A 16,566-nucleotide genomic window follows, 5' to 3' on the forward strand; every position below is an offset into this window, starting at 1 on the left:
ATCAGCCCAACCAGTTCAATGAAACAAGAACAGAGGAAACAATCACTTTCTTCCTTATCTAAACTAAATTGGCACAATATGAAACTTAAGTCTGATATACTAATCTTTAGAACCATTTCAGAAATAGTTCATCCAAAAGAAAATGAACATGCATTCCATTTTAAATTTTGTTTTGTATTAGATTTGAATAAAACCTTCAATATTAAAAATTGTATTACTACAACTTCTCTGTCAGTACGGTTTAATAAAGTTAATCCTACCTTTCTGAAAAACTGAAAGTGATATAAGAGCAGTAATAAGATTAGTTAATATTGAATGAGTGTCTTTCTTCTGCATTTACTATCTCAGAAAACTGAATACCTCTACTATCTCTCTATCACACTTGGACTAAAAACACATCTCTACCAAAGATCTAATGAAACTGAGCCATTATAATCAGAAATGGAACAAGTCAAAAAATAATTGCAATTTCTGTCTTCATTATATGTATGCTAATAACAAGAAATCCTGCAGAGAATCTTCAAAAGGTCCCCAAATCACTTTAAATTGATTTTTTTACCTATATATCCTTTTCATTATAGGCCTAATATTCAGACCATGTTAGTGACTCTATTAACCAAGATTCCCCAAAAAGAGTGAATTCGCCACTTAGAAACATATTAGTAATAAAACAGATGTAGTCAGTTTGGTGAAAATCCAGTCTTCAGTTAAAAAATATATGGGGCCCACAACTTAGTAGGATTTTTAAGTAAAACTAAAATTATTGAGAACTCACTAAAACAATGAACATTTCTTCTAGCTTACCTGTCTACGCAAATCTCTCGTCTTCTTGGTCATTTTATCTATTGCAGAATTCAGTGCATCACTTCTTTCTTTACGACCAGCCTGGGAATAAAGGACATAGATACAAATTTTAGTAATCCACGGGAAACTAAAATGATAGCTGGCAGTTATTTATGTTCAAATCAACACTGGAAAAAAAAAAAAAAAGCTGGGAAATGCCTACCAGAGATAACAATCGCCTGGATAAGAAAACAACCTAAACAACAGATGAAAAGATCAAGAAGGTGTGGTATATTCCTGCAATGCGATACTATGTTGCTCTAAGAAAGAACAAAATTATACAGTTTGAAGCAATATGAATGGTACTAGAGAATATCATAGGAATGAATTCACACCTATGTAGGACCTAAAGATACACATGCAGGGGTCTCAAACTCAATTTACCTGCGGGAGGCGAAGTCGGGGTGATCCTTGAGTGCAAAGTCAGTAGTAAGCCTTGAACATTGGGGGTGTGACCCAAACAACTAAAACAAAACAAAACAGAAAAAGATTCTTCTAGGGTAGGGCCACAAAGTGTTGTACGGAGGGCTGTTTGCAGCCGCAGGTCACGAGTTTGAGACCCCTGCAAGGTAAGAACTATGGGCCAAAGACAACAGAATGAAAAACCTGATGCATACAATTGAGCTGATGGGGAAGGGCATTCTCGGGGAAAGAAGGTGGGTACACTGGTGATGGGCACAGTGCAGGAATTATGTGCACTGAAAACTAACAATATCAGTATTATAAACCACACAACTTCAAAAATATAGACATGCCTTTGGTTTAAATTTAAGTTTATTATTGATGTATTTTTAAAAGTACTTGTGGGGAGGGGACAGGAGATCCAAGACGAACCTGGTTGGATCCCTGCCATCCATATGGTCCCCAGAGCCTGCCAGGGGTGATTTCTGAGTCCGGGGAAAGGAGTAACCCTTGAGCACCGGTGGGTGTAGGCCAAAAACAAAAACAAAAGTACTTTTGGGGGTGGACATTCCAGGTGGTGCTGTAAAGCCACTAGAGCGACAAGTTCCTACACATGCAAGCATTATGTTTTGCCACTTGAACCACTAGTGTCCTCAGATATTTTTGTTGTTGTTATTTTTGGGTTTTGGGCCACACCCAGTGATGCTCAGGGGTTACTCCTGGCTATGTGCTCAGAAATCACTCCTGACTTGGGGATCATACGGGATGCTGGGGGATCGAACCCAGGTTCATCCTAGATCAACCACAAATGCCCTACCGCTGCACCACTGTTCGGCCCCCAGATCATTTATTTTAATTCCAGATTCTGCATACACCAATTTCATTAATGAAACTCTCCTTAAACAAGTGAAAAGTGATGTTTAAAAATGCCACACATAAAAGATGACAACAGGCACTAAAAAAGGTGAAATAATGAATTTTAAAACTAAGACGGATCAAAGTTAATAACAGATACTATGCCGTTCAAACAAAAATACTTCGTAAGTATTTATAAAGTAAATTATAAACTTCAGCCATCTTCTAAAAAATGCTACACTAATGAAATTATAATGCATAGGAGTTCTGTAAGTCAACATTTCTTCAGAGGTAGGGGAGTGACATTTGCCCAAGATAATATTCCAAAAAAAATAGGGCTAATGAGAAGGCTAAGGATGGGGTGCATACTTCACAGGCAAGAGTCCTATATTCAGTGTATACACACACACACATACATACATACATACATACATATACATACACACAACAGATGGTATATGAAAGGGAAAGGGGACAGAGGTAATTATTTCCATACGTACTAAAACAGCAACTAGGTTAATCTAAAGGTACATTAAAATTTATCCCTAAAAATTGCATGTCAACAAATGATGAAGCTAGAGCAATAGTACAGCAGGTAGATTCCTGTCATGCAAGTGGCCAATCTGGGTTTAATCCCCAGCATCCCATATAGTTTCACAAGTCCTGTCAAGTGTGATCCTTGATGGGGTCAAAGTGATAGTGCAGCAGTAGGGCATTTGCCTTGCACAAGGCTGACCCACGACAGGCTTGGTTGGATCCCCGGTGTGCCCATATGGTCCCCAAGTCAGGAGCGATTTCCGAATGCATAATCAGGAGTAACCCATGAGCGTCAACGGTTTGGCCCCAAAACTAAGAACAAACAAACAAAATGAAGAGTGATCCCTGAATACAGAGACAGAAGAAAGAAGCCCTAAGCTCTACCAGGTGTGGCCAAAAACAAACAAATAACTATTTCTGTAAAATATGTGGTAATCACAAGATATATATAATTGACAGAAATAGTAAGACATTCTGAATTACAATGTCATCAGTACATAAACCTGCATAGAAGATGAATGGCTGGGTATGAAGCACAGTGGTTATGTCTTTTCTGAGTACCTTTAAAAAAAATACTCCATGTCTTATCCCCCCCATCTATTAAGTGAAGATTCTGACATCTGGTCCATTTGCCCCATCTCTATGAACTGTTCAAAAATGTTGAGGAATATCAATTATTCAGCAGCAGACAAAAAGGAGGGATTTATGAAGATGAAGTGCTATTTAAGTGAAAAATTGATACTGTGACTATCAAATTTGGTCAACAATCATGCCTTTTACACTCCCCCCAAAACACCTGTATTGGCAGGATGTGATTGAGCATACTGATAAACTTAAGTCAAGTCCACTATTATTAAGACTAGAGTCTCAGCAGTAGTTGATTCAGGTATGAGAAATAAACTGAATCATTTGCAGTCATTGAAAAAAAAAAAAAGAATATCACATGTATGATCAGTGATTGGAAATGTGAAAGATCACAGTGCCAATATCCACTAAGGGGAAAAGTGATACTAAATTTTGACTCTTTTTTTTTTTTTTTAATAACTGACCTCACAGTTCTAATTAGGAAAGTCTCAGTCCTTAGATACTGAAGCTCACTTCAAGGAAATTTCTCTAGGAGCTGGAGAATATGATCTGGGAATTAGGGTGCATGCCTTGCATGCAGCCAAACCTAGATTCAATCTCTGGCATCACACAGGCCCCTAAGTATCATGGAGTCCAATTATGAAGGTCCTCTAAGCAATGTCCAGATGGCATAGATAATCCCAGGCATGTAGAGCCCAAGCAGCAACAAGCACAAGGCAAGCCCTGGCTCTGAGTTGCTGACCTGGTCAAAGAATATCCTGGAGAGGCCTGTTAGCTCCTGAATGCTACTTAAGGTCATGCACAGCCTTCAATTAACCCATATCTCACACACAAATATGAAGAAAAAACTTTTTTAATAGAGCCGTTTAAATCTTCCCCCCCCACACACACACATATAAGTATTATGAGCAACAGCTGGTTATAACTGATTCAGAATATTTTTCCCACTAAATACTTTCACAAAATATATTTTCTGAATTATTATAATACCATAAACATTCTCTAAGTAATCTCTCGAAACAATTGTCACTGCTCCTAGTCACATTCTTTGAGAGTGTTTCTAACAGCTCATCTGTTCCAGAAAACACCTAGAAATTGAAACTCAAACAGTGGGATCACTGACCTCATAAAAGCTTTAATCCTTTATAACTTCATATACCCAGGAATTTCCTCATTTGGGCTAAAAGTTTTACTTTGTAAGTTATATAAAAAGCAAATACCTAAACTGACTTTTGAGGTAATTATAGAAAAATTTGCTTTAAGATGCAACCCACACCATGAATCTCTTAATTCTCAACCCTAAAATTCAATTTGTCTTTTGTTACTTTAAAAAAAATACGAAGTTTTTTAACCAAAGGAAAAAAATCATTGACTAGATTCATTAACAAAATCAGGACAAGTCAGAAATAGTTATTTACTAAACAGATTATCTTTTAAGCACAAATATTTCTCTTTTTTGGTTTAGTTTTGGACCACAGCCAGCGATGCTCAGGGCTGACCCCTGGCTCTGAATTCTGGAATCACTCCTGATAGTGCTAGGGAGATCATATGGGATCCCAAGGACCAAACTTGGGTGGGTTGTGTGCAAGGCAAGTGCTTTCTACCCATTGTATGCCTGGCTCCTCCAATCTCTTTTTGATACATCAAGTTTGTTTATTTACTTTGGTTTGGAGACCACATCTGGTGCTGTTCAAGTGGTTACTCCTGGCTCTGCTCTCAGAAATCACTCCTACCGGTATTCTGTGGTCCATATGGGAAGCTAGAATGGTACCTGGGTTGGCCATGTACAAATCAAGCACCACACCCACTATACTACTGATCCGGTCCTACCAAGTTTATTGAAACTGCATAATAGACACCCTACAGCCACTGTCATGTAAGCAATTGCCCATCTTCACCATTAATCTTGGAAGAGTTGCAAGTCAAGCTGCCAAAACTCAAGAAGAAGGGTCTGCTGAAAACTCCTGAATGCCCTACAGACGGAGACAGGCTGTGTCCCAGCCCTACCTAAGTCAGGCACCTGCACTCACACCCACATCCATTGCCCTGCAAATAGCCTTGCGTCACAGCTTCCCAATTAATCTTTGCAGATACCAAACTGATGAAAAATTTCAAGTACAAGGGTTTTCAAGCTGGGAACTCAGGTTTTCTCAGGGTGGAGTGGACAACCTTGCCCTACCCTTCCCTAATGACGGAAGCCTCACAGCCGCAGCTCCATCCTACAGCCAATGGATACCTCCAAATCCCACAATACTAGCACCACAACACTATAATCCAGTAGGAGCACACCAAATTAGATGGGAAAGTAGCATAAAAGCCAACTAAGCTCAATAAATAAAAACAGTAACAGAGGGCTCAAATAACAACACACAGCTTAGTAAATCCTCAATGATTTGAATCCCCCATGGTAAGATATAACAATTCTCACAAATTTGTTTTACTGAAGTTTTTTTCCAATAATTCCATTAGCAATTTTGTAACAGCAGCAATATATAATAAATTATTTTGTGCCTGCTAAGGGGGCAGGCTTGAAGGTGAGCTGCGAAACTGGGCAAGGAGGATTGGAGAAAGAGGGAAATCTGGGGCCAGGGTTCTAACTCTGGGTTGCTGTGCTTGAGGTCACTCCCTGGCCTCATCAATGATTCCTTTTTCATGAGCAAATATAAAATGTTTAAAACCACACACACACACACACACACACACACACACACACACACACACACACACACACACACACACAGGCAGTGAACTACTACTAGATCTACTGTTCTTTTACCTACCATACTCTTTCCCTCCATCCAAAACAAAAAAAAATCTAGTAAAATTCACTTGTGTGAGCTAGCTCTGGGACAAATTGGGGAGTTGAACATGATTTAAAGATACACATTAAACAAAGCAAAAATCCAACTCTCCTTCCAGCATGAAAAAAATAAAGGCCTTTTTTTTTTTTTTTTAAACCAGATCATACCCGCCAACACTCAGGGTTACTTACTCTTGGCTCTACACTCAGAAATCACTCCTGACATGCTTGGGGGAGCATATGGGATGCTGGGATTCGAACCACCATCCTTCTGCATGCAAGGCAAATGCCCTACCTCCATCCTATCTCTCCGACCCCCGTTTTCATATCTATGCATTTGCTTCTCTGAGTAGGGAACTTAACGGTAACATACATTAAAACAAACTTTTGTATAGAGGAATACAGAGAATGACAGCACCTAAGCCCTATTACAAGATTCAATGTGTGTAAGACCACTTAAGAGATAAGAGAGTTGGGTTACTTTCTTCTTCGCCTTTGTCTTGCCATAAATATCTAAAGCAGTGAATATTGTAGCATATCATATGGATAGAAGTTGTACTGCCACTTGAATTAAGTCAATGGCATATGTATGCTGAATAAAACTGCTTAAAAGGAAACCAATAAAGTCTACTTCATGAGTTTTGGGTTTTTGCTTAGTCCTTTAATTTTTGTTCTTTGGGCCACAACGAATAGTGATTAGGGCTTACTCCCTGGCAGGTTTGGGGTTAATATGGGGTGCTAGGGGTAGAACCCAGACGGACTGTGTGCAATGCAAGCATTCTACCGGCTACAGCAGGTAGTACACTATCATTACAGTTCCCCGGCAACATAGTCCTTTTAGACTTGACAGATACAAAGTTCCATCTATTCGAATTGTGTACTCCATCAATTTTCAAATGCCATAACTTTTTTAGTTGCACTACTTACATACTTTGATTCCAAAAAGAGAGCAAATGAATAACTTGCTAGGTAGTCTAAAAAAAACTATGCTCCCTGGATGCCAGAAACAGTAGACACTACTGCCTACCTCTCCAGAGACATCAAAAAATAATTACTCCTGATTGCACTGGTGCTTCTCTGGGCAATTTTCCTTATCCACAAATGTTATAATAATAGTGGTGTAATGTAATTTAAGCATTTTCCATGTGTTAGTATGCAAGAGGTTAAGTCTTAAGAGCAAAAAGAAATCAAAGGGTGGGTGCAGGGATGAGGCTTAGTAGTAATGTGCATACCACCTCACTGGGTTTGATTCCCAACACCACCAATAAAAGAAAGAAATTAAGGTTCTAAAGAGAATAAGACATATTTCTTAACTTATATTCATATAACTCATTCCTACTCGTGATTGCTCTAATGCAAATAATCCTTAATGATTTTTTCCACCTGGAAATGAAAGTGGTTACTTCAGGAAAAAATATTTAACCAGCTCCTCCTATCTATGAAAGTTTTTTTTTTTAAAGCAAAGGGTGACGAGCTAGCTTCTGAGTAGAAAATTTACAATATCCCAAGTGCTTTTTCTCCCCCTCACAAAAAAAAAAAAAATTTTTTTTTTAAATAAACTGCTTTTGGCTCTTGGAAATTTTAGGAACAAAGTAAGTTTCTATAGAATAGTGACTGAAACGTGGCCTTACAGACACTATGAGAATTTCATTAAACCTTATCTACCAAAAATGAATTTATTTAAAGCAAACAGGAAAAGACAGTAGTGCCTGTGCAGGTTCACTGCTGAGGGTGGGGTTATAGTCATGGGCAACATCAGTTGGGTATTTCTTACAGCCTGGAACAAAGTAGAACTGAGCTACTAAGATTGCCTACCTGTACTTTTCTTCTTTCTACAGACTTGCTCTATAGTTGGAAGTTTCTGAATATTTTCTAGTGTCTTCTTTCTCGGGCATTTTTTGGCTGTTGTTATTGGGGGTGAGCTCACATCTAGTGGTATCAGGAGTTACTTACTCATGGTAGGCTCAGGGGACCATATGGACTGCCAGTGATTAAACCTTTGCAAAGGCAAGTGCCCTATCCATTGTACTATCTCTCCAGCTTTACATTTCTACTGCTAATCCTACTGGGTGTTTACTTCTAACAGAGGAGATCAAACTATATACTTGCCTTTGCTGCAAGTTTTCACAAAGCCCCGAGGATGTCTTGAGCTCTATCTAGCATTGTACAGCCAACACAGAAACTAAACCTCTTAAGGCAAACTATACTGTCTTAGAATAACAGTAAGATGAAGTCAACAGGCCAATGATGTTCTTGTTTCACAGACTGAGTGGTTTTCAGATTTTTGCCTGCAGGTCTGAGGAAAAGATCCACAAAGGCTAAGTGCCAATGGGAAGGCAGATATTGGCTTGGTAGGCCAAATCAGTAATATTTAAAAGATGCTACTCTTTATTGGGCCTGAAAATGACCTCAATTCATGCTATGGAGCTATGCATTGATAACAAAGTTCTGAAAAGTGATAAAGAGAGAAGACAGTATTGCCACCACCCCCAAAAATAACTAACCCCTACCCCAAAATGAGTGAACTTTTTATTTACTTGGAAGATACCAACAAGTCAGAACAAGACTTAAAGTTATCCATCCTTAATTGCATCTGTAGGTGCTACTAATTGTGTAAATAATGAGTGCCACAATGTCCCAATTCTAGGATAAGCCATTCTTTCATTAAAGAAATAGGTGGAATTTTGAGAATTTAAAGAAATGTCAGAAACCAGCCATGCTATATCACTTGTGCTAAACCATTTCCGTACCACTGTCAATACTTTGGACACCCAGCACTAAATTACTATCAACCTATTTTTCCAAGTGAGATAGCCGAAGATTAAATCAGCATTCTATTTCAATAAGTATTGTGATAAAATATTATTACATTTTACAATAGAAACAAGAGAAATCATATATAGAATTAAAATTCTCAGAATGCAAAATACTGCTTTTAAGTTTCCCTGCCCCACACCTTTCTTCGCCAATTATGCTGTTAAGCTCTTAATGACAAAGAATGCAAGCCCACTTACTAATTTACAACAGGTCTAAAACAAATTTAACAGTTATAGTTCTATTTTAACCGCACATGAAAACAAGGTGATTAAGTAGCTTTCTACACTATCAGAGCCAGGGCTTCCCCTCACAAAGGCTGGTGTTAAATCTGTACTTCAGAAGGCATGCAAGTTCCTGGCCATCTAGAGGATCTCTCTATGCAGATCAGCAATCTAACACTAGCTTTCTCAAGCATTAAAAATCATCACTTTGCTAACCCAACTCACTGTTCAGACGGGTCTTCTTGAATGCAGCCTTTATTACAATTTCATTGCTGCTTCCTACACTGAAGGAAACCCAGGTTTTTAAGCCAGGAGGTCTTCCTTTTCACTTTATTGTGATCAAAGGTCTTGCAATGACCCTGATACTGTTACAAAAGCACAGTGCTTTATAACAGTAAAGCTTCTGGAAAACCCAAACAAAAGACACGTCACCCGGTGACGTCAGCCTATATACAGTTCTGTGTGGTCGCAGCACATAAGCAAATCCATTCTTGTGCCGTTTCTCGGAAAAGCTTTTCAGTAAATGCACTCATGCTGCTCCAGGAGCTCTTCTCTGCAACAAGCCGCCCATCTGCCATCAACAAGTTAAGACCAAGAGAACTAACGGCTGCGGAAAGAAAGACTAAAGCTTTGATTAGCCAGCGGAGCAGTTAGAGAAGGACAGAATTAATAATGTGTTCAAAACTGATGTAGGGGGATCAGAGTGGTCACAGAAAAACGAAACCAATGCTTTCGAGAGGAATATCCTAAAGGGAAAAAAAATAGAACAACTTACCCTAGCGGATTCATTTTGCTCGGAAAGCTGGGGGACACAGAAAACAGGAAACTGGTCAAAGGCTCCTGCTTGTTTGAGCCTTTTACAGACTCACTGCGTTGAGTCTAACCATCGCGACTGAATGCAGTCTCCAATGTGCTCAGAAGAATGGGTAAGTCCATGCATTTATGCGTCTTGTACAATCAGCAAGAGATCATGTTTTTTTAAATAAGCCAGAGAATTTACATTTTGATGAACATCACTGTCGTTTTGGGGATTTTAAGGTTTAAATAAAAGCACAGATGGCTCATAACCGAGCAGGGTTTTCTCTATTTTTGTGATTTAAGTTTTGTTTCTGTGAGATTAATAAGGATAGTTATTCTGCAGCAAATGAAAAAATAAGTTACAGGCAGTGAAATCTTTCCTCATAATGTGTTGTTGTTGTTATTGTTGTTCTTATTCGTGTTGTTGCTGTTGTTTAACAGTCCAGATGCCCTACTGAGAAAAATATCCTATCTTCTTGTTTTCCTTCAATTATATTCTGCAGGCTTACATTTCAAGTGGCCATTAGGGGCTCCTATGCTGGCAGCAATATATGCAATGAGTATGGTTTTAAAAATGCTGCCTGCTCTGGGGATGGCGTGTCCACCCAAATGCCGCTGTGAGAAGCTGCTCTTCTACTGCGACTCTCAGGGCTTCCACTCAGTGCCAAACGCCACAGACAAGAGCTCTCTGGGCCTGTCTCTGAGACACAACCAGATCACAGAGCTCGAAAGGGATCAATTTGCCAGCTTCAGTCAACTTACCTGGCTCCACTTAGACCACAATCAAATTTCGACAGTAAGAGAAGATGCTTTTCAAGGACTCTATAAACTCAAGGAATTAATCTTAAGTTCCAACAAAATATTTTATTTGCCAAACACAACTTTTACCCAATTGATTAATCTGCAGAATTTGGACCTGTCTTTTAATCAGCTGTCATCTCTGCACCCAGAGCTCTTCTATGGCCTTCGGAAGCTGCAGACTTTGCATTTACGATCCAACTCCCTGCGGACTATCCCAGTACGCCTGTTTTGGGACTGTCGTAGTCTGGAGTTTCTGGATTTGAGCACAAATCGTTTGAGAAGTTTGGCTCGGAATGGATTTGCAGGATTAATCAAACTGAGAGAGCTTCACCTAGAGCACAACCAGCTGACAAAGATTAATTTTGCTCATTTCCTCCGGCTAAGTAGTCTGCACACACTCTTCTTGCGATGGAACAAAATTAGCAATTTGACGTGTGGAATGGAGTGGACCTGGAGCACTTTAGAAAAGCTAGACTTGACTGGGAATGAAATCAAAGCCATTGACCTGACAGTATTTGAGACCATGCCTAATCTTAAAATACTTCTCATGGATAACAACAAGTTAAGCAGTCTAGATTCCAAGATCTTAAACTCCCTGAAATCCCTCACTACAGTAGGGCTCTCTGGCAATCTGTGGGAGTGCAGCCCTCGAATCTGTGCTTTGGCCTCCTGGCTGGGCAGTTTCCAAGGTCGGTGGGAGCATTCGATCTTATGCCATAGCCCTGACCACACCCAAGGAGAGGATATTCTAGATGCAGTCCATGGATTTCAGCTCTGCTGGAATTTATCAACCACTGTCACAGCCATTGCTACAACTTATACAGATCCAACCACTGAATATACGAAAAGAATAAGCTCATCAAGTTACCATGTGGCAGACAAAGAAATCCCAACTACTGCAGGCATCACAGTTACTACTGAGGAACACTTTCCTGAACCAGACAATGCCATCTTCACTCAGAGAGTAATTACAGGAACAATGGCTTTATTGTTTTCTTTCTTTTTTATTATTTTTATAGTGTTCATCTCCAGGAAGTGCTGCCCTCCCACTTTAAGGAGAATTAGGCAGTGCTCAATGATTCAGAACCACAGGCAGCTCCGATCCCAAACACGACTCCATATGTCAAACATGTCAGACCAAGGACCATATAATGAATATGAACCCACCCATGAAGGACCCTTCATCATCATTAATGGTTATGGACAGTGCAAGTGTCAGCAGCTGCCATACAAAGAATGCGAAGTATAATATCAACCCATCATCAAAACTTAAATCAGATAAGTAATCTATTTTACATGTAGGGGCTAAATACATATCTAATTTTTATCAATGGTGACATTCAGCCTAATTTTCCAAACCAAGTGAAAACTTAAGTTTTTGAAGTAATGAAGTATTTTTAATTTTTTAATGAAACCATATTTTACGTGTTATATGAAGCAATGTTCACATTAATTTGCACTCTGGTTGCAAAGTCTAAAAATGCTTTACTTCAAAATAAGATAGTTCGTGTATGTAATTATATACTATTGTGTGTAAACATTTACACTAAGATCTCCACAAGCTATTTTTTTCCTACTGAAAAGAATATGGAAAGAAGCTACTGAGGGGGGGGAAATCAATACTTGTTTGACCATTGCTCTGCATTCCACATAGCACAACTAGCCTGCTGCTCAAAAGGGGACTTCTCAGCAAAGTTCTCTTGTATAATAATTTGGCTTTTACTCAGATCTGCAATTTATTGCCAGTGTGGGAAGTAGACTTTCATGTATGTTGAAGACTGGCAAATATTAAACACTCTTCTCAGAATTTTGGCTTGGGTTAGTAGATATTATGAAGTCCACACAACATGAAAACAGAAAATCCTTTATGTAATTCTAATAAGCTGAGTGAGTTTAATATATTTAAACAATGAATCCAAGTTATTGTGAAAAGGTCTCATTAAAATGAAATCAATACTAAATAATTATACTGACTTCATATTACATTATCTCTAGTTTGACTTATTAACGGACATGTTGAGTTTTGTGGCATTTAGACTATTTAAATTAGCTTTAAATGACCATTTTACTAATTAGTTTACTAAATCCTACATTAAAATTTATGTGGAAAAATTAAGAATTAGAGAAAAAGAGGGAAACTAAGTCAATTTAACAATTCTATGACCGACTCTCTTAGTATAAAAGCACACACAAATATATTTATATTCTCTATCTTCAAAGATGCCTTGACAAGGGGTTTAAACCTCTTTCTTTTGCCTCCTCCTGATCTGCAAATCTCAAAGAGTGAAATTAAAAATAATGTGCTAACAATGAATATAAAGCTGGCTATTGCTGTATCACATTAACAAGGAATCATGAACACAATTACTTTCAAAATAATAAAATTTGATCTTTTGATTAAGATATATATATATATTCACTCTGTTAAGAGCAGTTCCTCTTAAGTGAACGGAAAGCATTACTAAGTCAAAACCCATAGCAGGGCAGTCTATATGCCTATGCAGCCACACAGTGGCAGCTTGAAGTTGGTGCTAAGGTAAAGGATGAAAGGAAAAGACAGCATTTTGAAATCTGGCTCTAGCTAAAAAAAAAAAAAAAAAATCAGCTTAGCTGAATCTGACTCTAGCAAAAAAAATCAGCTTGGTTGAACTTAAAAAGGCAAACCAGAGTGAGGTAAATTGGTAACTGTACACAGTCTTCTTTCTTCAAACAGCCAGGGCCCTGGAACCAGGGACCAGGAAAAGGGGTGTGTGGTTCTCTAGGTTAATAGAAACATTCTATAATTAACAAATGATAATGATGCCACACTTTTCATAACGAAAGGAGCCATAAGTATTTTGATTCATTGATTATAACTTTTTATGGAGAAACTAATGTATTTGGGATTTAGATGCAAGATACCAATTCATACAGAATTTTTCTATTAAAAACAGACATCCATTATGAGGAAAAACTGAAATTAAGATACAGATTTATTTGATTTCAGAAAAATGAACATTTCTTAGTTAACAAAATGTAGGGAGAAAGGCATAAATCTTTAGAAAAAGCCCCTTTCTCCTAAAATACTGCCTTTTTCTTAACACAATTAACATATTATTCTCCATTAAAAGTATATTTTCGTCCCATACTGAATCAAATACGATAACTTAAAATTTAATCCTAACATAAAATTTAATCCTAACTTTTTTATTTTTAACACTAAAACAGGATATCTACTATGTTTCAAAGACAGTCTCAGTAAAAAGCAGAGATAACAAATTATGGTTAAAAAAATATATGTGTGTTTTACCTGTAAGGTTAAGATTGGTTTGGTCAACTTAGACTAAGTTCTGCTGATCTTGAGCAATAAGTATTTCTATCTTATTCAAACAGACCCTGGGTTTGCCTGGTCAGGGACAACAGCTGATTTTATTGCACTGAGAACAACTCAATGTTACTTGACAGAGGGACTGGATCAGAAGCCCACTACAAATGAATGCTCCAAAAGCCAAAATTTACCAATCAACATTTATTAGAGCAATCACAGCCATTTGTCAGGAAACAGCTTTGTCATAATACAACTGTATCCTGAACACACAAATTTTCACTATTTTGAAGGGTACAGAGAAATATTTTTCATCCTTCAACCATACTTAAAATTAATTTAAACTCTTATGTTACTATATTATGTTACTTTACCTCATTATGTTAATCAATTTTGTCTCTTGAATAAATTCTTACAAAAAATATGTTAGCAAACTATATATATATATATATATATATATATATATATATATATATATATATATAAAGAGCCTTCTGTGAGTTTCAATCCAAACCCCAGAAAAAACCAATAAAGTCACCTCTCTGACAGGAGTTTTTGCCCTTTAAAAAAAATTTTTAATTTAAACTGAATATAAGGGTGAAAAATTTTCAATGGGAATACTCACATTAATTCTAAATATGACTATTAACAAAAGGAAACAGCGATTGGCAAACTCCTTAATAAATAAAGTAGATCAGAAAACCAACTAATTTAGGGGAACAACACACTCATGGCAACTAGGGCATACTTTTTTTTTTTTTGGTTTTTGATTTTTGGTTTTTGGTTTTTGGGCCACACCTGGTGGTGCTCAGGGGTTACTCCTGGCTGTCTGCTCAGAAATAGCTCCTGGCAGGCATGGGGGACCATATGGGACACCGGGATTCGAACCAACCACTTTAGGTCCTGGATCGGCTGCTTGCAAGGCAAACGCTGCTGTGCTATCTCTCCGGGCCCACCAGGGCATACTTTATAGTAAAAAAAAAAAAAAAATTTGTGGGCCACACCCATTTGACGCTCAGGGGTTACTCCTGACTATGCGCTCAGAAATCGCCCCTGGCTTGGGGCGACCATATGTGACGGGGGGATTGAACCACGGTCTGTCCTACACTAGTGCTTGCAAGGCAGACACCTTACCTCTAGCGCCACCTTCCCGGCCCCCCAAAAAATAAATTTTTGATTTATTTTGCCCTCCATTTGGTGAATGAAGATAATAAGTGCTCTTTGAGAAAAGTTAACAGTCCCCCAATCTTTTAATTTTTCCATTTAAAGCACAAACTTCACTTTAAAGTTGCCTATAAAAAGCAGGGTTTAATTTTTTTATCTATGTCCTTTGATATCAACACAGGCTTGAAGATAAGACTGTCAATCATAAAGTGCTCTTAATCAACTGGTTAGAGTAGAACTATATCCCAGCTTCACTGCAGCTCCAGGTAACACTGTGTTAAGACTTTTTTGGGGGATATCCTTTTATCCTCTTCAGCCTCTCTTCTCACACAAGCTCTCCTCACTTCCTCAAAATGTTCAAGGTTAAAAAGAAAGTGACCACTTAATCAAGAACCAGAAAATAGATCTCTTTGGGAAAAAGAAAGTCAAAGAAGGCTATGATACTGCACCCATATACTATCCAAGAGCTAATCTGAAATAACAATATTGATTGATGTAGTTTGCCATAGATTTCTGTCATCTTTCTGAAAAGAGAGCGGTCTGATAAATTTGCAAATCCACACACACACAACTGAGAAAACAATCTACTGCCAACATCAAATAGCAAAGACACTAATTTTAAGCCAAAAAAATTGTACTAACACATGTAATTTCTTAATGTGCCCACGTTAATTTCTGTACCAATTGAATGAATGGATTTGACTGAACTTCCCAACTTCACTAATTATTAAAATCCATCTGCTTATTCTAATGCTAGTCACCAAGAGCTAGACTCCATCTTCGCAATAAAAGTAAGTGCTATAAAGCACAGGCCTAAATCCTAAAATTCAGAAACAGGTACATCATTTTCTCAAGGCATACTTCCTACACACATCTATCAGGGAAGAAAGCTATAAATGCCCTGTTCTGTAAGTATAGAGATCCATATGAAATTTGAGTATTTTTAGCTGTCTTACATGATCATTTTCCTAATAAAGCAATACAGTGACAGACCTGTTTCAAAATCTATATGGGAAAAAGCTTTTCCTATTTCATTGATTTAAGTGCTTTTACCAGAAAAAAAGATGAAGTTTCATGAAAATAAGGCCATCATAATTTTTCTTCCATAGATAATTAAGTATTTCTCTTCCTAACCTAGGACAGACTCATAATACTTGAATAATTTAAGGCCAAAAACAAATAGGAAACGACTGTTTAAGTTTCATACTGTTATTGCAAACATTTGGAAACATCTGTTACTCCTTCGACTAATCTATTTTTCTTTGGTAATTAAAAAAATCTAATCTATGGAATGTTTGCTGAACCTTCCTATCAACAATGAGACTGGAAACCGAAAGTACAGTCCAAACAAGTTGTGTTCAATCACTGTAAGAGCCATTTTGGGGGGATACTGGGGTGTCGGGTATAGTCAAGTGGATTAAGGGGTATGAAAAAATACT

General features: G+C 37.8%; 2 protein-coding genes across 4 annotated transcripts in view; one reads left to right on the plus strand and one right to left on the minus strand.

Annotated features, from left to right (window-relative positions):
* CTNNA1 (catenin alpha 1) overlaps window positions 1-16,566 on the minus strand; it is a 160,166-nt gene that overhangs the window by 46,540 nt on the left and 97,060 nt on the right. Inside the window, exons 1-2 of one of the 3 annotated variants that reach the window (XM_049785992.1) lie at window positions 9,836-9,944; window positions 805-885 (exon numbers count right to left, since the gene is read on the minus strand). In XM_049785992.1, coding sequence (XP_049641949.1) covers window positions 805-837 — 33 coding nt within the window. In that variant the 5' untranslated portion in view covers window positions 838-885; window positions 9,836-9,944. Of the gene's footprint in view, window positions 1-804; window positions 886-9,285; window positions 9,455-9,835; window positions 9,945-16,566 lie in introns of those variants that run through there. The other 2 variants (XM_049785991.1, XM_049785990.1) reach the window with 2 other exon arrangements.
* LRRTM2 (leucine rich repeat transmembrane neuronal 2) lies at window positions 9,572-12,683 on the plus strand. The gene is made up of 2 exons (XM_049786007.1): window positions 9,572-9,986; window positions 10,362-12,683. Exons 1-2 carry the CDS (start codon window positions 9,983-9,985, stop codon window positions 11,906-11,908), a joined length of 1,551 nt encoding a protein of 516 aa, XP_049641964.1. The 5' UTR covers window positions 9,572-9,982; the 3' UTR covers window positions 11,909-12,683.

Source organism: Suncus etruscus, chromosome 14 (genome assembly GCF_024139225.1).
Source record: "Suncus etruscus isolate mSunEtr1 chromosome 14, mSunEtr1.pri.cur, whole genome shotgun sequence".
NCBI classification, from domain to species: Eukaryota; Metazoa; Chordata; class Mammalia; order Eulipotyphla; family Soricidae; genus Suncus; species Suncus etruscus.